The sequence below is a fragment of the Notamacropus eugenii genome, chromosome 1 (assembly GCF_028372415.1).
Source record: "Notamacropus eugenii isolate mMacEug1 chromosome 1, mMacEug1.pri_v2, whole genome shotgun sequence".
Taxonomy (NCBI): Eukaryota; Metazoa; Chordata; class Mammalia; order Diprotodontia; family Macropodidae; genus Notamacropus; species Notamacropus eugenii.
The window spans coordinates 382769132-382791323 of NC_092872.1; the positions used below are offsets into that span (position 1 = coordinate 382769132).

Here is a 22192-nt window from a genome sequence, read left to right on the forward strand (position 1 = left end):
ACTTAGCTCTCCTAGTATTTGGACAGCAGATACAATCTCTCTCCAGAATCATATTCAAAACTTTCCTACTTTGGGAGAACCTACCAGAGCTTGTACTCCACTGGAATAATCTTTCATAATCAAGTGTCACCTCCATGCCATGATGAAAGATTGGAGTACGATTTTAGGACCTTAAAATTTAATGCATTGAAGGTAAAAGCTAAAGGGGCCTTAGAACAGAAAACATGCAATATTAAAACTGAAAGATAACTTAGAAGAAGGAATTTCAGTGCCAGAAGGTGATTTGTCCAATGTCACAAAGCAGTCAACTTCTATACTCATTGTTTAAATACTATTGATTAATCAGTGGAGGATTAACTGATTTCTGTTTAAAGCAATGTGGTAAAACTGGGTATGAGTCACTGCATTTTGACCAATGCCCTTCAAGTCTTTTCATACTGTGAATAAATTGAAAGGGATTTCTTCACCAAAGGAGTTTTCAAACTCTGAATGATTCCACTTAGGCTTTTAAAAGAGATTTCTCTAATTATATTTGTCAAGCAATTATGGAGAGACAAATGGTATTTTTCTCCACATTATTTACAAAAGACTAATTGATGAAGCTATATTTTGTCTTGCCGTGTGATTTTGAGGGAGTATGCAAGCTTCTGTTTCCATTTGATCCAGTTAGCCTTTTTAATTTAATAGAGAAATGAAATTATATCATGCTACTTCCTAGGCTTTCATGGAATACTTTTCTTTCTCCTTTTTTTCTCTTTTCCCCTTCTTTTGAAACTACACATTTCTGATAGCTTATGACAATACATCAGCATGTCCTTTGTCTTTCCAGTGTTCCAGTGGACACCTGCCTGGTCTGTGGGGGAAGAGGCAAATTCATTCATCTCTCTGCCACTCCTGTATGTTCTGTTTCAGACCAGAACTAGTCATTTATGGAGAACAAAACTCACCCTGATTAATTTCTGCTATAATCTCTTTTCTTTCTGGGTAGCAAGAATGAAGGCTCCTCGTGATAGGCCCAGTGTATTTTCAGAAAATTATATAAGGTCATATTCAGCAGAGAGTGGAAGAATTGATCATTGATCCTTAAATTTCTAAAAGAATACAGTCTTGATGAGAGAAACTTATAAACTAAGTTGATAAGATCATGAATTTTCAAGTGAACCTTCAACACTCTTTAGGAGAACTACCCCAGTGGCAATCAAAGAGCCCTCCTAGATTGGGAAGAGGTAAGGAATGTTCTGGCTCCTGGTGTCTTTGTTTTGCTATTTAAAGCAGATACATTTACTTTACTCTTCTAGAACTTCAAACTCCAGTAATACCGTTTAGTTAATAGTGGTATAGCTGAAAGCACATCTGACTATGAATCAAAAGACCAAGGTTCTGAAGTGATGGCGGGGGGGTAGGGGAGGAGAAGAAGAGGGAGGGAGCAAAGATGGTGGAGTTACAGCACGTACTTTCTAGAGTGCTCCGCCAAGCCCAGCCAGATATCTGTAAAAATGGCTTTAAACAAATTCTAGAGCTGCAGAACCTACAGAATGATGAAGTGAAGCAAAACTCTAGCCCAAGACAGCCTGGAAGGTCACCTGGAAGTGTCTGTCATGCCATGAAGGGAGCAGAGCACAGTCCAGTGTAGGCCACATCAGCACAGACAGGACCTAAGCAGGCCTTAGGGGGACTAAATCTCTCACACCTGTGGCAGCTTCCAGACTTCACTACCCCAAAACGCTGAAGATAAGTTAGAAGGTCAGTGGACAAAACCTGTGGGACCAGTGCAGGAGAGTGGAGTGGTTGGGCCCCAGCCCCAGGGCGGTTGATGGGGAAGGGGGCAGAAGAACTCACTGAAGCCACAGGAGCAGCAGGAGCAACTGCAGCCACTGTTTCTGGAGCTCTAGGCCCACAGATTATGGGGGGATCGAGTGGCTGACAGTACACCCCCCACCACCACCTCCACTGGAAGTAGAGTACTACCTTGACAAAGAGCTCAAAAGTCAAATAAATGGCTGGGGAAATGAACAAAAAAAAAAACAGAAAAAGAATCAGACTATAGAATCTTACTTTGGTGACAAAGCATGCAAACAGAAAAAAACAAAGACAAAACTCAATCCAAAGCCTCAAAGAAAAATATGAATTAGTCTCAGGCCATGCAAGAGCTCATAAAGGACTTTGAAAATCAGGTAAGAGAAGTAGAGCAAAAATCAGGATGAGAAATGAGAGTGATGCAAGAAAATCATGAAAAACAAGTCAACTTCTTACTAAAGGAGACCCAAAAAATGCTGAAGGAAATAACACCTTAAAAAATAGACTCCAAAAAGCCAATGAGGAGAAGAATGCCCTAAAAAGCAGAATTGGCCAGATGGAAAAGGAGATCCAAAAGCTCACTGAAGAAAATAATTCCTTAAAGATTAGAATGGAGCAAATGAAAGCTAATGACTTTATAAAAAATCAAGAAATTATAAAACAAAACCAAAGGAATGAAAAAGTAGTAGAAAGCATGAAATATCTCATTGGAAAAACAACTGACCTGGAAAATAGATCCAGGAGAGACAATTTATAACTTATGGGACTACCTGAAAGTCATGATCAAAAAAAAAGCCTAGACATCATCTTTCATGAAATTATTAAGGAAAACTGCCCTGATATTCTAGAACCAGAGGATAAAATAAATATTGAAAGAATCCATCGATTGCCTCCTGAAAGAGATCCCAAAAGAAAACCTCTTAGGAATATTGTAGGCAAATTCCAGAGTTCCCAGGTCAAGGAGAAAATATTGCAAGCAGCCAGAAACAAGTCAAGTATTATGGAAATTCAGTCAGGATAACACAACACAAGATCTAGCAGCTTCTACATTAAGGGATGGCAGGGCTTGGAAGATGATATTCCAGAAGTCAAAGGAGCTAGGATTAAAACCAAGAATCACCTGTCCAGCAAAACTGAGTATAATACTTCAAGGGGGAAAAAATGGTCATTCAATGAAATAGAGGACTTTCATGCATTCTTGATGAAAAGACCAGAGCTGAATAGAAAATATGACTTTCAAACACAAGAATCAAGAGAAACATGAAACAGTAAACAGGAAGGAGAAATTATAAGGGACTTCCTAAAATTGAACTGTTTACATTCCTACATGGAAAGATAATATTTGTAACTCTTGAGACTTTTCTCGTATTTGGGTAGTTGGAAAGATTATAAACATATAGACAGAGGGCACAGGGTGAGTTGAATAGGAAGAGATGATATCTAAAAAAAATAAAATTAAGGAGTGAGAGAGGAATATATCAGGAGGAGAAAGGGAGAAATGGAATGGGGCAAACTATCTCATAAAAGAGGCAAAAAAAGCTTTTTCAATGGAGGGGAGATGAGAGGGAAAAAGTGAAGCTTACTCTCATCACATTTGGCTTAAGGAGGGAATAACATGCACACTCAATTTAGTATGAAAATCTATCTTACATTACAGAAAAGTAAGGGAGAAGGTGATAAGTGGGTGTGGGGGGGGATGATAGAAAGGAGGGCAAGTGGGAGGAGGGGGTAATTAGAAGTAAACACTTTTGAGAAGGGACAAGGTCAAAAGAGAGAATAGAATAAAAGGGGGGCCAGATAGGATGGAGGGAAATATAGTTAGTCTCTCACAACATGATTTTTATGGAAGTCTTTTGCATAACTTCACATGTATAACCTATATTGAATTGCTTGGCTTCTCAGTGGGGATGGGTGGGGAGAGAAGAAGGGAGAGAAGTTGGAACTCAAAGTTTTAAAAACAAATGTTTAAAATTGTTTTTACATGCAACTGGGAAATAAGAAATACAGGTAATGAGGTATAGAAATTTATCTTGCCCTACAAAAAAATAGAGGAGATGGGGATAAGGGAAGGGAGAGGTGTGATAGAAGGGAGGGCAGATTGGGGGAAGGGGTAACCAGAATACACGGTGTCTTGGGGTGGGGGAGGGGAGATGTGGGGAGAAAATTTCAAACTCAACATCTTGTGGAAATGAATGTTGAAAATTAAAAATAAATAAATAAACAAAAAAAAATTTTTTTTTAATTTTAAAAAAAGACCAAGGTTCCAAACCCAGCAGTTCCTCTTACTAGCTTTGAAAACTATAACTAGAGTTAATTGCACCTTTTAAAGTTTCTGCATCTTTATAAAATGTAGGCAGTAATACCTTACTCACAGGATCATTTTGGGAATAAGAGAAGATGATGAGAACAATAATAGCTTACATTTACATAGCTCTTTACAATTAGAAAAGATGTGGAAGAAATGTGTGCTTCAGACATTAGCTGGACTAAATAACTCATGTGTCTGGCACCTTATGATTTAGCTCTGTAGATAAGTAATGCCAATAATATTGTGCCCATTTTGCAGATAAGGAAATTGAAACTCAGAGAGGTGCAATGACTTAACCAGAGGAACACAGTAAGTGTAAAAACCAGAACTCTGGTTTCAGATTCAGAGCTTATTCCACTGTAGTAGGATAACACCTGAAGTCCCTTTCAACTCTTGGTCATTTACCTTCCCGTTGGATTCAATTAGCTTTTCTCTGTTCTCTAGCCACAGACAGTATCCCCTAACCAACCAGCTCTCTTGCAAATGATTTCCCTCGAAACTTAAGAACTGAAACACCCCTCTCACTGAAGTAAGGTCTCTCTTACTGCAGTATCCTTCTCCTTCAGACCCTTGACAGATGGCCTAAGAATCCTTAATGTTTCCCAGATCTTGAGAGAGGAGCCTCCAACAGCTCAGATTTCACTTTTGTTGGTTTGATTCCCCTTCAGACAAGTTATGTTGTTCAGTTCCACTTTTCTTGTTTGCTAAACTCTAGAATTCCAGCAGACCCAGAGCTACTAAGCTCATTAACAAGTGTATAGCCATCAGGCTTGATGACAATTCTGTGTTCACAGAAAAGAATGGAATCACTGCCCATCAGTCACCCTAATGGTATGAAAAAGCAATGAACTGGGAACCTCAAGACCCAGAAGTTAGTCCCAATACTGCCACTGAGTTACTGTTATCTTGGGCAAGACAATTAGCTGTGTATTTTAAAATGTCAGAGATAAGAGGGATATTAGGACACAGTAGAAATGCTGTTGGAACTGGAAAGTAGAGATTGTAGAGTAGGAAGAGACCCAAGTGCATGAAGCATAGGGACAGTCCACCTTCCTTTGTTAAAAGGGAAGAATCCAAAGTGTAGACCCCAAGGTCATGGGGTCAAACAGGATTGACCCATGACTCAAAGAGAGGGCTCCTGACTCCCAGTCTTTTACTCTCCCCTCCGACACTATACCTTCCCTCAAAGAAGACTTCCTTTTATTGTGATAAATAAATCCTCCCCTTGCACACTCTGACACTTGCCTGGCTACTGCCTCTCTCTTTTGATGATTGTCAGATGCCATCTTTAGTCTGATGACTCCACTAAGCGAGAGGGCCTGCCCCTGGATGGATAAAATTTGCTGAGAACCTTGAAGGCCAAATGCCCAGCCAACTGCTGTCCCCTTGTCACATTTGTCTGAATTAAGCTCCATCTATTAGGTAGTTTCTCTTGGTAAGCTTAGTTATCTAGTTCTTCACAAGCCACTGCCATCCCTGAACAGGTTTCAGCCTCTGACCAATTGGATCATTTGTCCATTCCTCCTTATGGGTAAGTTGCCAAAGCCAAAAGCCGTTGTGCTCCTAGAAGAGCATTTTTAAATGATAGGGTTTTTTTTTTATTTATGTAGGTTAAAACCACAAAAGCAACATTATAACTGAAGTAAAACTAGCTCTTTTTTCCTTCTTCATAAAACCATTTTTCCTTTAATCTCAGTCTAATCAGAATTTTTTTTTAAATCCTATTTCCTCATCTGTAAAAGGAAAGGCAATAATACTTAATCTACCTCAGGCATATTGAGAAGAAAGAGCTTTGTAGTACTATAGGAATGTACCCTACTAACTTCTGAAGTGTTTATTTATTTGGTTCCTCCTCACTGATCATGTCCAGGTCAGCAAGGATGGGTTATGTAAGATTTAAAGGCTGAGCCTTCAGCAGACAAGAAGAACCATGCATAGGGTTAGAGGAAGAGTGAAGACAGTATAATGATCCAAATCAGTGAGGAAATCCAAAGAGGATGAAACACTATGCCTTCAAAAATAGCAAACAGTAGGAGTTGGAAGCATAGGTGAGTTTAGTATAGACAAAAGAATCAGGTTAATGTAAGTACTTCTCCACCTGGATGGCACTACTGGAATAGATAGGGAGAGACTAACTATAGCCAGACCAGAGGTCCCTTCTCGTGATTTACCTTCCAAATATGACCATTTGCAATGAGCTTCTCATTTCCTCCTGTCACCCACAGGGAGACACAAACAGGCTTCCTAGCAGAACTTCCTAGCTTTCCCAGGAAAGACAAAGATGAGATAGCATTTCCTGGACTCAGCCCCAGTTGGGAGTGTTGTATAGAAACCATTCTGACTCACCAGAACAGATGGTCAGGGGAGGATTCCCAAAGCTGTGGGCTAAGGGGTCTCTGGTTCACACCATAAGTCAATCAACACTTCTTAATGATAACCTTCCTTGTGTGTAGCAAGCTGCTAGGTTAGATCATCAGGGCCAGACTGGGAAGATGTTGATCTTTTTAGGCTTTACAAAAAGGAAGAAGTCCTTAGCCCATGAGAATCCTCACCAGTTTAATATCTCTCCTCCTATCAATGCCTTTGTATTCATACTTCCTCAGTCCTAGTATATTTTGATAGCTTGTTCCATGGTTTTGTTTTTTCTGAGCACACAGCTATCTGCTGCTCAGGCTTCTTCATGGAGAAATGGTCGAGATGGGGGTGAAGATAGAAGGTGGGAGGGAAAGTGACATATCACTGATGAATCTTCAAAATTAATTAAGACACCAGGAGCCAGGGGAACTAATATCAAGCCAGGAGCAACATGTTCTCCAATTTGTTTTTTCCAAGTTCAGTGTGCTCTCTGACAGAATACCCCTTTATTGATCTATGTTGATCTGATCACTTTTGTTTCTTAAAGGCGTAAAGTTGTCAATCAGTGGGGCCAATAGAGAGCCATATACTACTACAAGAATAGTATTGTAATTTTTTTTGCTCAAGTAAGTTTCTTAAGTGCCATACATTTCCACAGCCATCTGCAGACTGAAGCCTTCTCTTCCCTCCATCCCTTGTAGTCCCTTCAGTAGGCTGTGACCCTACAGAGGTTGGAGGGAAGTTGAGCCATGACAGAAGATAAAAGAACAGGCTCACAGAACACTGGAAGGTAGAAGAGAAGACAGTTCTTCTATTCTTACACCTCCTCCTCCACAACTGGTCCATCAACAGTCTCTCCTCACCCTAGTGCCTTTCTACTCAACTGAATTTCTTATTACTATTCTTCTAGCACACCCTTCATCTTGAATATAATTAGACATAGAAGAAATACCTCTATATCCTCAGATATCCATTTGAAAAGTATATAGTGAATTCTTCCAATCTATTTTGAAGATTCTAAATTTGATCTCATGAAAATGAACAAGACTGAGACAAGAGCAAAATACTATCTCTTATAGAGACTGGAAGTGAAGACCATACCCCTGTATCTGTCTGGGTTTGCCTCATGTGAGAGGGCCAAGCATTTCATCAGCCTAAGCCAGATGGCTAGACTTGATGCCAACAACTGCAAAAGGACCATCTGCATGAGAAAATCCATTTCCCTCACCCCCTTTCACACATGTCCTTTCCAGACCTTGCCATCCCAGGCAACAGCACAGGTGTTGAGGAGAAGCCCAGCTGCAAAAGACTTGCCTGGTCTCTGTCACTATCGTCTCAAAGGCTAACTCTGGGAACCTTCCCTGAAGGGTGTGAGTGAGTGTGTGTTTGTGTTTATTCTTGGATGCATGTGCCCCGGCAGCTGTCCAGCCATTTGGAAAGCTGCCTGCCAAGAACAGGGGAGGCATTCTGCTAATTGGTCTTCAAACAGCAGTTGGGACGCTGCAGATTCCGCAAAGGTGTTAAACCAGGGAAACATCTAAGGATGCATCAAGAACTTTCTCTCTGACCTTTCTGGGAGGTAAAGGTCAGGGAGCATGAAAGCTGAGCCCAGAGCTGGGTAGAGACAGACAGGGGTCCAAAAAGGGATGCATCAAACAAAGCCTTCCTTCTCCTTGATTCAACAACCAGTCATCATCAGCTGAAGCAAAAGTAGAGCACTCACTTGTCCTGGAGCCAAAAACATCCTGGCTTTTTTTTTCTACATTTTGTCTCTGAGAATCAATAAAACTGGTATATTCTAAGGGTAAAGAATGATGGAGTAGGAATCTGAATTTTACATGATGAGATCTGGATTGGTTTTTTTTTTTACTTGGTACCCCTGAGGGAAGTGCTCACACTCATGACAGATCCACTGAAATTGTATTAACATTTTGCAGTTATCTTTGTGGTCAGAAATTCTTTGAATAAAATGTTTGGAAGGAAGGTGCTGAGTAATTGCATGCATAATTCCAAAGGAGAAGCCTTTATCTCCTGCAGGTCATGTATCCTTCCAGCCCCCTCTAAGGCCTCAGTTCATACATCTGTAAAATGAAGGGTTTGAATCAGGTGATCCCTAAGGTTGCTTTCAGCTTTTAAGTGCTTTTATATGCGGAAAAATAATTTAGTGTAACCATGTTATGATTTTTCTTCTATGGACTACCATATTTTCATGAGAATGTCTGTCAGTTCTTACCAAGAAGCCCTTCACCTTAGACAAATTCATCTGAAAAGTACCCTTAAGGGAAATTGAAACTGGATTTTTTTTTTCAAGAATTAATGTGACTTGCAATTCTAGCCTTTCTCACTAGTCTGACTAGCGATATATACTTCTTCTAATGGTTCCTGAGAGAATCAGCTCCTTCACTAACTCCCTAAGTGACCACAAGCATGGCACTTGGTTCACTTTTCTGACAGATAAGGGGAGTGGACTAGGTGATCCATACGGCCCAGACAGTCTTATGTTCTAAGCCTCCTTCTAGCCCTGACATTCAATAATTCTAAGAGGATACAAAAATTTCCCCTACCTCCAAACAGAACAGGCATTGGCATAAGAATTAGATTAATTTATGTTACCTTGTTGCAGCCTTCCTGACCTGTTGGGCAATTTTCTTATCTAAATGAAGCCAAGTTACCAACGATTTACTCCAGTGAAAAGCCCTCAGACATTGAGAGGAGGAACCAAATTCAGCTGAATTATCACGACCCTGTGAGTGCCTTATGGCCCGCAAGTGAAAGAATGTCAAGGAATTTGGCTATGAGCTCTGCTCTGGGTGTTTCCAGGAAGAGAATTTTAAAATGACCTTTGGGTTACATCTGCCTTGACTATATAACCTTGCCTAATATTTGTCTCCCTGGCAAAGTAGTTAGCATTCCGGGTGCTGAGCACTTATGAATTGCCTTCTCTGTGGAGGAAATTGTTGAGTAAGGCCATTGTACAGGGAGCTGCAGCCATTCAGCTTAGCTGTCATGAATACAATCTTCAAAACCCTTTCTGCATTTCTACACCTCAGGATCTCAATATTCCTAAATATACAGGGTTACATTAAAGCCATAACAGCTACCAGGTCCAGCTTACCCAGGTCATCAAGAATACTTATCCTACTGAAAGGAAAGAAAGTCCTGTGTTCCATCTTTGCTGCTAAGTAACTGTGTGACCGTGGCAAAGTTTCTCTTCACTGACAGGATTAAACTAGTTGATTTCTGAGGTCCTCTCCAGTTGTAACACTCTGTGCTCTGGGGCAGTGGGTTTCAGCCCAGGGGCTTCAGCTTTGTTGTTGTCTGCAAATCAACATTGCAAACCCATAAATAACTAAATAATCTTTCTGAAGACTGAATTGGTTTGTCTCACATATGTACTAAAAATAGTACATATTTCCCCAAAATATGTATAAATACTATAGTGATTAATAAAATGCAGATTTATTTAAAGTGTTACTGAATTTATAATAGCTTCCTGACACATTTTCTCAGTGGATATTAACAGCACAACTACTGCTGTGTAATGTACAACTACTATCATGATGTACTATCTTGAATTTTTTTATGTTACAAAAGGATCTTCATACTCAAAAAAGTTGGGAACCATTATTCAAAGTCCCCTTTCATCTCTGACATTCCTTGTCCTAAGGTACTTTTCAGGTCTCACAATTCATTACAGTAACAGTGTTGTTTCTGTACTGCTTCATAGCTTCCAAAAGATTTTGTATGCCTTGTCTCCTTGATCTTCACAGAAATCTTGTGAGGCAAATAAGATGGTTGTTATTCCCATTTTACAAATGTAGAAAGTAGAGGTTAAAAAAGTAAAGTGACTTTTCTAAGGTTACCTAGCTATTAAGCGGCTCAGGCAGAATTAGAAACCATTCCCCTTTCCCCAAAGGAAAACAGGATCAGAAATGGAAAAGAACTTTTCATAATTAACCAGAAAACTACTTAATGAAGCAAATTACCTTTCACAGTCTTTTGCACATAGTAAATGCTTAATACATATTTGTTGAACCGAATGGAGTAGAATTTCAATTCTTGCCAACCCTTTAGAAGGTTTAAGTGCTTTGGACTTGTTTGGCTAATGCTAATTTAATAAACTGGAAGCTGTTCATTTTTATTGGCCCATAAGAGACTTTTTAAACTCTAGTTTGACAAAAGTGGCTGACTCTTCCTACTCTTTATTTCCTCCCCAGCCATGAAGTCACAGGGCACAACAGTAAATTACAATAACGATAACCACTGGACAAAAGCATTATGTCTACACAAATCATTTAAGTAAAGGAAAAGTTATTGTTATAGGAAGTTGGCTCCAGATCAGTTCTCCTACTTTGAAAATAAAATTTCTTGGCTTGCCTTTGACAGTAATCTAGCAATAAGAGGTGATCATCCTAAGGCCAATGTTCTCTTGACTTTCTTCATTCTCTACCCTTTCCCTCCCCTAGTACTCTCCAACACTAATTACCTTCCTTGAGACTAGAGATAAATAGAATATGGAATAAGTGATGCCACTTAATGCAAAACTTCACTTCCCTGGGGGTTGGATTAGATTACCTTTAAAGTCTCTTATAGCTGTACACCTAAAATTCTATATTCTCACACTATCCTTTCTCGCTTCTCAGTGCCTTGGCCCTAAAAGTCCCTCCACCCCACCCTCCTTATGTCTAGAAAGCTCTGGGGTCTCACCTTCACCTCCTGGAGTCCCAAACCTCCCTTGTTGTTCATCCTTCATTCCAGAAAAAGACCAATGACAGGAGGGTGATGTCTTGACTTGCAAGTAAATTTGATTTAAGTGAGGAAGGGCTATACAAAGTCAGGAGCCTCGCTCTCTCCAGATAGTTGGAGTTCAGCGGTAAGAACATCGGTCAGGATGACTGGTGAGGGAAACTTAGCTTAATTACCGCCATACAGCATTCTTCAGGAGGCTGGTGGTCTGAGAGGGGGCAGCTCCTCATGCCCTTCTCTCTGAGGTTCTTTTGTTTTTGATATGCATGTGCCTGTGTATACTTGCATATATTTGTCGTCTCCCCCATTAGAATAAAAGCTCCATGATGGCAAAAACTGTTTCAGCACAATGTCTATAGCACAGAGGATGTTTAATAAATGTTTTTGATTGATTTGTTGAATCAAAGTCAAGCTCACTAGCATATAATTTGCAGTCTATACTTCTTGAAAATCATTAGCTTTCTTCAGTCCTGCCTCATTTCTCCTATTCACCAAGATCCTTCAAAGATCACTGGAAATTGCTCAGCAGTCATATCTACCATTTCTTTCAGTATCTTGGAATATAGTTCACTCAAGCCTGGTGACTTGAAGTCATTGAGGGCAATTGGGTTCTTATCTTGGATTTAAATTCCCTGTTAACCATTTTTGCTCTGTCCTTTCCAATCCAAGGACTACTTTCCTTAGCAAAGAAAATGGGAGCAAAATAAGAAATTAAGTGGTTCTGACTTCTTACTGTCTTCCATTTTCATCACCCTGAACAGACCTTTCCCTCCTTTGATCCTCCCCTTTTTCTAATATGTCAGAATTTCAGTGGATCTATAAGGTGATCATTGCGGATACTTCTTCCAGTAGTTCAGAAAGGCAACACATCCATCTATCAATCAATAAGCATTTAGTAAGCCATCCATACTTTCTCATCCTATGCTTCTCTTGCCCATGTCCTCCAAAAAATTGGCCACAAGTGCTCCAAACAAGGCACTGTAGGAGCCTTCTAAGCCTTTTTAACATGCTTTGGTTACCAGTGGGGCGCTTGAGTTTCCTATCTCATCCCTTTACTACATAACCAACCTACCTCCTTTTCCAGTCATCATTTCCTGAATGAAATCTTTTATGCCATTTCGTGCTGTAGTGTATTTATGCCCACCATATGATTCTCCTTGCCTTTCAGGTCACCCACAAAATTGATTCTTCAGAGACTGTAGTGTCCCATGATTGGTAGCTATGCAATATTGTCAGAAGAATAATGGTGTTAAAAACACAGGTTTGTGTTTCAGGGGCAGGCTTAGGATGGTTGAAAACACTGCAGAAGTTCCCAAATACATTCTGAGCCCAGCTCATTCTTCATCTGTGGCATCTATCCTTTATATACATATTAATGGTTTAACCCAGTAAGTTATTGGTCCCATAGTCTGTCATAGCATAGACAACAAGCATCCTTAACCACTCATTTCTACTTATTCAGGCTGTCTGGCTAACCTCTTTTAAGTGGTTCAGAATCTAAGGAAGTACTGTAGTATTTTGGGGTTTGAGGCAATAAACAAAATGTCATCCAGAAACAGGAGGAACTGGAGATTGAGATTTCATCTTCACAGGGAATACCTCTTTCACCTCATTTTCATCACTGCACTAGATGGCCTTCATGATAGTGATAAATGCCTTTAGCAAGGATATTTCCCTTTTTATGCCTCACCCAATCTTGATTTTCTTAGGGTCATTGAACAAAGTTATCTTTGCTGTTGTATCAAAGAATTTCTTCCTAACATGTGCCTGGCAGACACTTTTTTGGAGGAAATACTTGAGAGCCACATTTGTTCCACTGAATCAAGTACCTTTTTAAATAATAAACGAAACAGGCTCCTGTATATCTTCTATACGTTGAAGTCAGTTACATAACTGTGAAATTTTGATCTGCTTTAGAAAAATTGAAAGCATATCTATGCTCTTTTAATTATCAGGGATACCCTTAATAAATGTGTATAACATTTTCATAAAGAATTTATGGAGGTGAGGCAGCAAGGTGGCACAGTGGATAGAGCAGTGACCCTGGAGTCATCAGGACCTGAGTTCAAGTCCAACCGCAAACACAAGCTGTATGACCCTGGGCATGTTACTCAACCCCAGTTGCCTCCAAATTAAAAAAAATATATATGGGGCTAACATAGTAAATATATGCATCAGTACTTACTGAAATCCTGTGGATCACCTTTTTTCAGTATACTAACTTTGGTTTTCATTTACTTAAGAGAGTGTGCCTGCCAGAGAGGCTCATGGTTTGGCCTCTGTTCGGAAAACATTAGACCTGCAAAGCTAGAAGGAGGCCTTTTCCAAGCAGTAGATTGCTGTGGCTCTCAGAATGTTGCTCTCTGAATTTCAACATAAAAATCTAGGCTAGTGCTGCCTCTGTAGGAAATCTTCTAGACTTCTAAGCCACACCAAGTTCTGGGAAAGATTTAAAAAATGAACTGGTAATTGGGAATCTCATCCAGGGATTCATATTTTATGTCTCTACTCTGTCTTCCCTTCTCCTCCTTCCCCCTTCCCTCTCTCATAGGTGTGGATGTGTGGAGGCCGAATGGAAGACATTCCCTGCTCCAGAGTGGGTCACATCTACAGAAAATATATCCCCTACAAGATCCCCACAGGAGTCAGCCTGGCCCGGGTAAGATGTTGGCTTTGCCAGGAGAAGCCCAGGGTAGGAGGGAGTAAATTTCCCCTGAATTTTGTTTTATTCTGAACTTAACAAAAAACCAAAAACAAATAAAATGAGCATTTCCATATCTATAACAGAAAAAATGAGGATTATATATAGAACCATGAGTCTCTATTTTGTAGAGCCCACTTTCCTAAGAATTCCCTCAGGTCTGAGCTTAGCCCAGCTTGGCCCTAGAAAAGACCACAGCTCACCTTAAGATTTTCTTCAGATCTTAAATCTCCCTACAAATGTTCACACCAGTTGGACCAAGGTTGATGACAGAGCTTGAATCCAAAGGGAACTTGACAGGCTAGATTGCAGGGCAAAATCTATTAAGATGATATTTCATAGAAGCCAATGTAAAACCTGCAGTTGACTTCAAAGAAGCAATTTCACAAGTACAATTTTAAAAGGCATGACTGAGCCAGAGTTTGTATGAAAAAATCGGGGGATTTCTGTGGACTGCAAATTCAATAGGAGTCAGCAATGTGAGGAGGCAGGCAGAAGGAATGATGGACTGTTTCCTGGTCAGATAGTATCTAGAGCTATGGATTCTCTTCTGGGGGCCACATTTTAGAAAGCTGGGGAGTGTTCAGTGGAGAGGGATCAGTTTAGTCAGGGGGACTGAAGAGGCTCTCCATAAGGGGTACTTAGTGGAAAAGAGTTAGTAAGGATATGATGGCCATCTTCAAGTACTTGAAGGGCTGACATATGGAAGAGTCATTTCCTGCTTGATCCAGAGGTAACCTAAGGTGGCTTCTTCCCCCAGGTACCTAGGGAAAACAAATGGAGGATGAACATAGCCAGATATTTCAAAAAGTATTCTTGTTCAGTTAACAGTTTGGTCTCTGTGACCCCTTCAGTCCCTTCTAATTCTTTGGTTCTATGATTCTGTAAAATTACTTCCCTTTTGTGGGCCCCAATTTCCCTGTAAAATGAGGAGATTGGACTAACCTCTAAGACTCCATTTAGCTGTAGATACTATGGCCTATGGACATCAAAAGCAGATGAAGGGGAAGGGGTTTAAACTCATTCAGTCAGAGTAGGACAAGTAAGAGGTATAGAAGTGTTCACTTGACTGTCTTGGTGCACTGGAGTGATGGGGAGTGCTGAAGGCATTATGGTATTTGTAAGTACAGACTGAGCTCCTGGGCTGGGCGTCAGAATGTCCTGGACTTGATTCCCCAGCAACATCACTCAGTATAGCCATGTCCTTGAGCAAGTTCCTCCGCTTTATGAACCTCACTTTCCTTATAGGGAGTTAAAATTGGTTTCTTTATAACCTCCACACAACATATGAACAAACTCCCTAAGAATCAGAACTCTCCCAAAATGGAATGGGCTGCCTGAGGATGTAGTGAGTTCCCCATCTCTGAAAGTTTTGAAACATAATTTGGATGAATAATAATAATAACTAATATTTATATAGCATTCTAAAGTTTACAAAGTACTTACAAATATTTTCATTTTATCCTCACAACAATACTGCAAGGTAAATGCTATTATTTCCACTCTACAGATGAGGCAACTGAGGCAGATAGGTACCCTCAGACTAAACTGAAGCCCATGGTTACAGCTAATGTGTCTGAGGTCAGATTTGAACTCAGATCTAATTCCCAAGTCTAGCACTCTATCCACTGTGCCACCCAGCTGCCTCTACTTGTCAGGGATGTTGTGAAGATTTTTTTCTCAGATAGGTTAAACTAGGTGATTTCTGAGATACTTACACAACCTGGCGCGCGCGCGCGTGTGTATGTGTGTATGTGTATGTGTATGTGTGTGTATGTGTGCGTGTGTGTGTAAAACCCTTGAAGTGTGAGCTGTAATTACTGAAAGGCCCCATGGTGTAGTGGGAAGAGAAGAGCCCTGGAGTGGGACTTGGAAGACATAGCTATCATTCTAGTGCCGTTACCAAGGGTCAGGTCATTTGGGTGACCATAGGCAAGTATGTCATTGCCGTTTCCTCACCTGTAAAATGGAGATAATAATTGTACTACCTATCTCACAAGATTTCCAAGGGAATTACTTTATAAAGAGCTGTGGGAATGGAAGTCGTTCATTATTCTCCCTGAGTGGCCCCAGGACCAGATAAAAATCTAGGCTTTACTGACCTACTTGCTTTACCCAAAGAGGAGGCTCCAGGTAATTTCCCCCTTTTGCAGTTCCTGAAGAACAACTTCTGTCTCATAGCTGGCCAAGCGCCATGGCAGAGGGAGGTTTCATTATTGCCTAGCCAGGGCCTTCCCTATTCCCTTCTCCCCCACCCTTCCCCCCCAGGGTCCAGCATAACTATCTGTCCATGAGGCGTAAGATAAAATACCAGGAATCCTAGAGTGAGGGCCTCCCACAGGTCACTTTGCTCTCTGGCAATGGAGTTAGTTTGGTCAAACTCAGATTACCACTGTTCTCCCAAATACCTTTTTATCCAGTAGAAATGCTTTAGCACCCTCTAGTGATATAAGAATATAGTGACCGCCCCAGCCACTGAAGAAATCCGTTAGATTCATTCATCATCCAAGGCCAACTGAGATTTTAGAATAGAACACCCCATTCATAAGGGACCTGAAGAGGCCATCTAGTCTCTCTCCGTGTTATCAGGCAGCACTCCCTTTGAGAGCATTCCAATTCAGTTTGTTTCATCCAGTATTTATTTGGTACTACCTGTAGGCAGGTTATTGTGCTGGGTTCTAGGCATACCAACGGAACTACAACATAGACCCTGTTCATAAGGAAACCCCCATTTAAGTTGCAGGAGGCGAATTCCTGCTTATAGTAGGGGAAAACTTGCTGAGTAGAACTTTCCGCAGGTGAAATGAGCTTCTCCCAGAGAGTAATGGGCTCTTCACTTCTGAAGGTCTTTAAGTACAACAGGTCGCATGACTATTTCTAAGGGATGTGGTCCAAGGGGTTCCTGGTCAACTACAGGTTGGACTAGCTGTCTCCCAATACCCCTTCCTTCAGGAAGTCTGAGGTTCTAAAAATGAAGACAAGGTCCAAGCATGTGGCTCTCAGAAGAAATCTGGCAAGTGAAAGATCACCTTCACCCAAAGGAAAAATGGAGCTTTCATGGAAGCAAGAAACTTCAACCAAGGGTGACATCTTAGGGGCCATCCATTCCAATCAGATAAGGTCTCATTTTTAAAGAAGATCCTACCACCTGTCAGTTCCCTTGTTTAACAACTCCTACTGCCAATTCTCCTGTACAATCATAGAATATTAGCACTAGAAGAGGCCTCAGAGTATAGACTTGCCACATCTCAGGCTTAGATGTTGGAAGACATAATCCAACTCTTCCTTAAGCAGGAAATCCCTATACAACATGTTGACAAGTGGTCATCCAACCTGTGACTAAAGAAACTCACAGAGAGGCTATCTACCATCTCTTCAGGGAACCCATTTCAGTTTGGGGCAGCTCTAGGTTTTAGCAAGTTTTTTTTTCTTTGAAATCTATATTCCTTTGACTTCTATCCACTGTTTCTAGTTCTCACTAGGATCACATAGAACAAGTGTAATCTCTCTTCCAAGTGACATCGAAGGCTCCCATCGTTTCTTCTCCACCTAGCTATCCTCCAATGTCCTGAAGTAAAATTTAGGCCGCGGGGTTTCCCCTTATTTTACCTAACCTGGATTAGCATATTGCTTTCAAGTTTAAATCTGGCTAGTGACTTAAAATATGCCCCATAAACTCTTTCCTTCAATCTTTGGAGGCTATACCTATGCTCATTATGTTAAATCTTGCAAAACCACAAGGATCCAGGAAGCTGACTCTTCCTGCTGACTTTACAATGGGATTTTAGCTGTGCTTGCCCACTTAATAGGAGCCTAGAATTTTTTAAATGTTTATTCTAATCAGATTTACAGATTATCTTTCCTCCTCCACCCCTATATACTGTGTTAGAATTTTCTGAGTGGTTCTTAAGATTTGAAACACCATGCATCTTGGAGAGTGGAATCCCATTTTAGTAGAAGATAGAACAGTATGGTGGAAGAGTGGAGATCGTTTTCTGTACATAGTAGCCACTAAGCAAATATTTGAACTGCTGAATTGGATTGTCTTTGAGTTCTAGTCCCAGCTCAGCCACTAAAGAGTGTTGTGACTTTGGGTAAATCACTTTATCTCTGAGGGATTCCCTTTTCTCTATCAAATTAGAAAATTAGGTAGTCTCAAGTGCCTCTTTAAGCTCTGACATCCTACACTCTATATTTTAAAGTCCCTCTCAGTTATAATTGCTGTGACTCTGATTTTGTTCTATTTGTCCTTGATGTCCCTAGCCTCCCAGTTCAGAAATCCTTTTCTGTTACCTCATATTTCTCTCTCCTTTCTCCCTCTCTCCCAACTCTCTCCTGTTTCCCCCATCTCTCCTCTATCCTCTCTCTCTGTCTCTCTGTCTCTCTATCTCTCTCTCTCTCTTTCTCTCTTTCTCTCTCTCTCTCTATCTCACATAATCTCGCACAGGTGCTCAGTGCCCTCATTTGCTCTCCCTTTTATACACTATTTCAAACTGCCTTGCCTCATCTCCTCCTTTCACACTAACTAAAACTGTTGGGGAGTTTTGTTACAGAGATCATAGCCCTAAGATAAAAGGATAATGATCCAACAGTGAAATTTTAGAAATTAGCTAGAATGTGGGAAAGAATACTTTAAGACCTTCCAGCTTCCCTGAAGTAACAGCACTGAAGTAGTTGGATATTAATAATAGTTCATCTTTCCTATAGCACCCTGTGACTTACAATGCATTTTCCTCACAAGTAGAAATAGGTAGTTCAGGTATTATCCCATTTTACAGATGAGCAGGCAGAAGCTTAGAAAGATGAAATGATTTCTACAAGATCAAACAGCTGTTACTGGGATAGACGCTCAGATCTTCCTACTCTGAGGCCAATGCTCTTTCTGGGCTGCTTCTCAGGATAAGGTTAACTCTTGTGATCTCACCATGGATTCTGCAAATTGAGAATGTCAGTTTGGGCCAGCTCCATCTTCGCTCCACCAAGAGCCTAACTATCCTCTTCCTTCTCCCTCTCTTCCCCAAGAATCTGAAACGAGTAGCAGAGGTGTGGATGGATGAGTATGCAGAATACATTTACCAGCGCCTTCCAGAGTACCGCCATCTCTCCACAGGGGACGTCACTGCCCAAAAGGATCTCCGAAACCACCTCAACTGCAAAAGCTTCAAGTGGTTCATGACTGAAATTGCCTGGGATCTGCCCAGGTTTTATCCTCCAGTGGAGCCCCCAGCAGCAGCCTGGGGAGAGGTGGGTTTTGAGGAGTGAAGGAGGAAAAAGAGAGTGTTTCTTCTGTTTCTTATTTCATTGAGAGCTCAGTGGAAAGACTCTTCCCTCCCACCTCCATCCTTGCTACTTAGGTACCTATTTTAGAGATAGGGCCATTGACACTCAATGAAGTGGTGACTAAGGTCTAACAAACAGGTCATAAGGAAGTTGTCAAAGGGCAAGCCAATCTGCCTAATTTAATTTGGTTATATAACTTACCAGTCTTGCTCTTGGTAGAGAGTCACATATTCACTAGGTGAAGCAGTCACCTAGTCCTAATCCTGGCCATGGAATCTAGAGCAATGTGCCCAACTTTTCTGGGCCTCACTTTCTCCAGTCTATAAAATGGTACTGTTACTTTCTTTTCCTTTCCTCCTAAGGATTACCTGGGAAGAAAAGTAGTTGATTAGATGATGTGTATGTGTAAATATTGTAGAAATAAAAGCACAGTTAGAAGCTTCTTGAGGGCAGGGGCTCTGTCTTACATTTCCCACGTTGGATACAATGCTAGATACATAGGCACTAAGTAAGCAATAAAATCATAGGACATTAGACCTTGAAAGGTCCTTAGACCATAGCACAGTTATACCTTCCACTTTGCAGGGGTTAAGGGCACAGCACCCCCTCGATCTGGAAAATCCTCATTAAATTTTTTGGCCTTCCCTTCATACCAGAGAAGAAGTTTGAATTTTTTCTTTTTCTTTATGGGGTGTTTACAGTATCTTACTGTAAAAGTTGGGTATATTTATGGTATTAAAAGATAAAATATGTTGATATTTTACAGTAATATATGTTTGCATTTCTGAGTTTCTAAACTCTTTTTGTGTCATCTGCCAGCCTTTGTGTATCTTCTGTGGCTTCTACTAAACTCCCAAAAAACTACCATTTAATTTCTTATGCTTACCCACAATATAGTGAAACCTTAATGGAGAAAGTCACAATGTGGAAGGAATAACTGTACAAAGAATTTCAGGGTTAGAAATTTCATAACAGGAAAAAGTATGTTAGATTGGGAAAGGAGCTTAAAAATCATTTCTTTCCCTCTGGGTGATTAGATCACTACTAACCTTCTGAAAAGGAAGACACTGAGGCCAGAGAAATTGTGACTTCTCCAAGGCCCTACATCCCCTTAGGAGCGCAGCTAGGTCCCAGACTCAGAAGTCCCACTCTTTCTACTGTAAATGATGCCTCAGGGCAGAGAGTCTTAACCTTTTTTTGTGTCATGGCCTCTTTTAGCAATCTGGTGAAGACAGATGAAGATGCCAAAGAATTGAGCTGAGAAGCACAGTGATCATATTAATATCACAAGTTATTCTCAGAATAATGGGCACTTCTTAAAATTCATAGTTGAATGAAATGCCAAATTTTGGTTAGAAGGTAGGAAAAATGAATGTGTGATTTTTTTTCCATCCAAGTTCTCTTGAAATCTATCCACAGACCCCAGATTAAGAGCCCCTGCCTTAGGGAATGTGAGAACAGTGAGATGATTCCTTAGATTCTCATTTCCCTCTGCAGAGCTATCTGTTCAGTGGCTAAGTAAATAGTTTCTTTGACCCTAATTTAATTGAGTTTTCCTTTAATGAGAGGTGGAGAACAGTGCCATAAGCATAACTTAAACTTTAAAGTCACCAACTTGAAGCTTAACCATATTGATGGTCCCCTTACCCCTATCTGTCCTTGGAGTTCCTGTCATCATGTTCCATTTATTCTGGAAAGCTTTAACTGATCCTTTTGGCCCTCTTGCAACATATTCACAGAGCTCTCTTTGCTGTTTCAGATCCGCAATGTAGGCACCCAGCTGTGTATAGGCACAAAACATGGTGCTCCAGGTTCCCCTCTGAGATTAGAAAGCTGCGTCAAAGGCCGAGCAGAGGCAGCATGGAGTAATGTACAGGTAACCCTCCCTGAGCAGGGACTTCAGACATCTAGGCAACTCCCATCAGACTGTAGAATTCCTCTTCTTCAGTCCTGTAGTGCCAGAGACCTGAGTGACTGTTCCAGTGCCATCTCAATACCACCTGAAGGAGAAGAGGAAAAAGATAGGGAATTAGTGGGAGGACCCAGAGAGAGAGGTAACAGAAGAGCCATAATGTATTACAGATACTAAACATGGGCACAGATGAGCCCAAGACAAGTCTGTGAGCCAGCTCCAGTATTCAGTAACCAATTCCCCAGACAGAAAACAGGGATTTAACACCTCTGATGGTACTAGAAAGAGACTCAACTCCACAGAATTGTATATGCATTGACCTATTAGAACAATTAGATATCTTCAAAAGGAAAGCTTTAGTACATTTGCAAAGACAAAACTAATAATTAAACCAATTAAAGTCTAAAACTAGAGTGCGTACTCAAGATGCAGTAGGCAAGGAATATAGCAACCTTCTGTTTGATAAACCCAAGGACCCCAGCTTCTGGGATAAGAACTCATTGTTTGACAAAAATTGCTGGGAAAACTGGATAACAGTGTGGCGGAAATTAGGCATAGACCCATACCTGACACCGTACACAAGAGTGAAGTCCAAATGGGTACATGATTTAGGTATAAAGATTGATACCATGAATAAACTGGAGAAGCAAGGAATAGTGTATTTGTCAGATCTATGGAGAAGGGAAGAATTCTTTACTAAAGGAGAGATAGAATGCATTATGAAATGCAAAATGGATAACTTTGATTACATTAAACTGAGAAGTTTTTGCACAACCAAACCCAATGCAACCAAAATCCGGAGGGATGTAGTAAATTGGGAAAGAATTTTTACAGCTAAGCTCGGGGATAAAGGCCTCATTTCTAGAATATATAGAGAACTGATCCAAATGTATAATCATAAAAGTCATTCCCCAATTGATAAATGGTCAAAGGATATGAACAGGCAATTTTCAGAGGAAGAGGTTAAGGCTATCTATAATCATATGAAAAAATGCTCTAAATCACTATTGGTTAGAGAGATGCAAATCAAAACAACTCTGAGGTACCACATCACACCTATAAGATTGGCAAACATGACAGAACAAGAAAATGA

The 22192-nt window shown here is 40.6% G+C and overlaps 1 protein-coding gene across 2 annotated transcripts in view; it reads left to right on the forward strand.

The window, feature by feature from the left end:
• The window catches only part of GALNT10 (polypeptide N-acetylgalactosaminyltransferase 10), a 173520-nt gene that overhangs the window by 146504 nt on the left and 4824 nt on the right, over nucleotides 1–22192 (forward strand). For both annotated transcript variants that reach the window (XM_072630798.1, XM_072630799.1), the window contains exons 8-10: nucleotides 13758–13865; nucleotides 18930–19151; nucleotides 20947–21063. In XM_072630798.1, the coding sequence (XP_072486899.1) occupies nucleotides 13758–13865; nucleotides 18930–19151; nucleotides 20947–21063 (447 nt within the window). The remainder of the gene's footprint in view (nucleotides 1–13757; nucleotides 13866–18929; nucleotides 19152–20946; nucleotides 21064–22192) is intronic.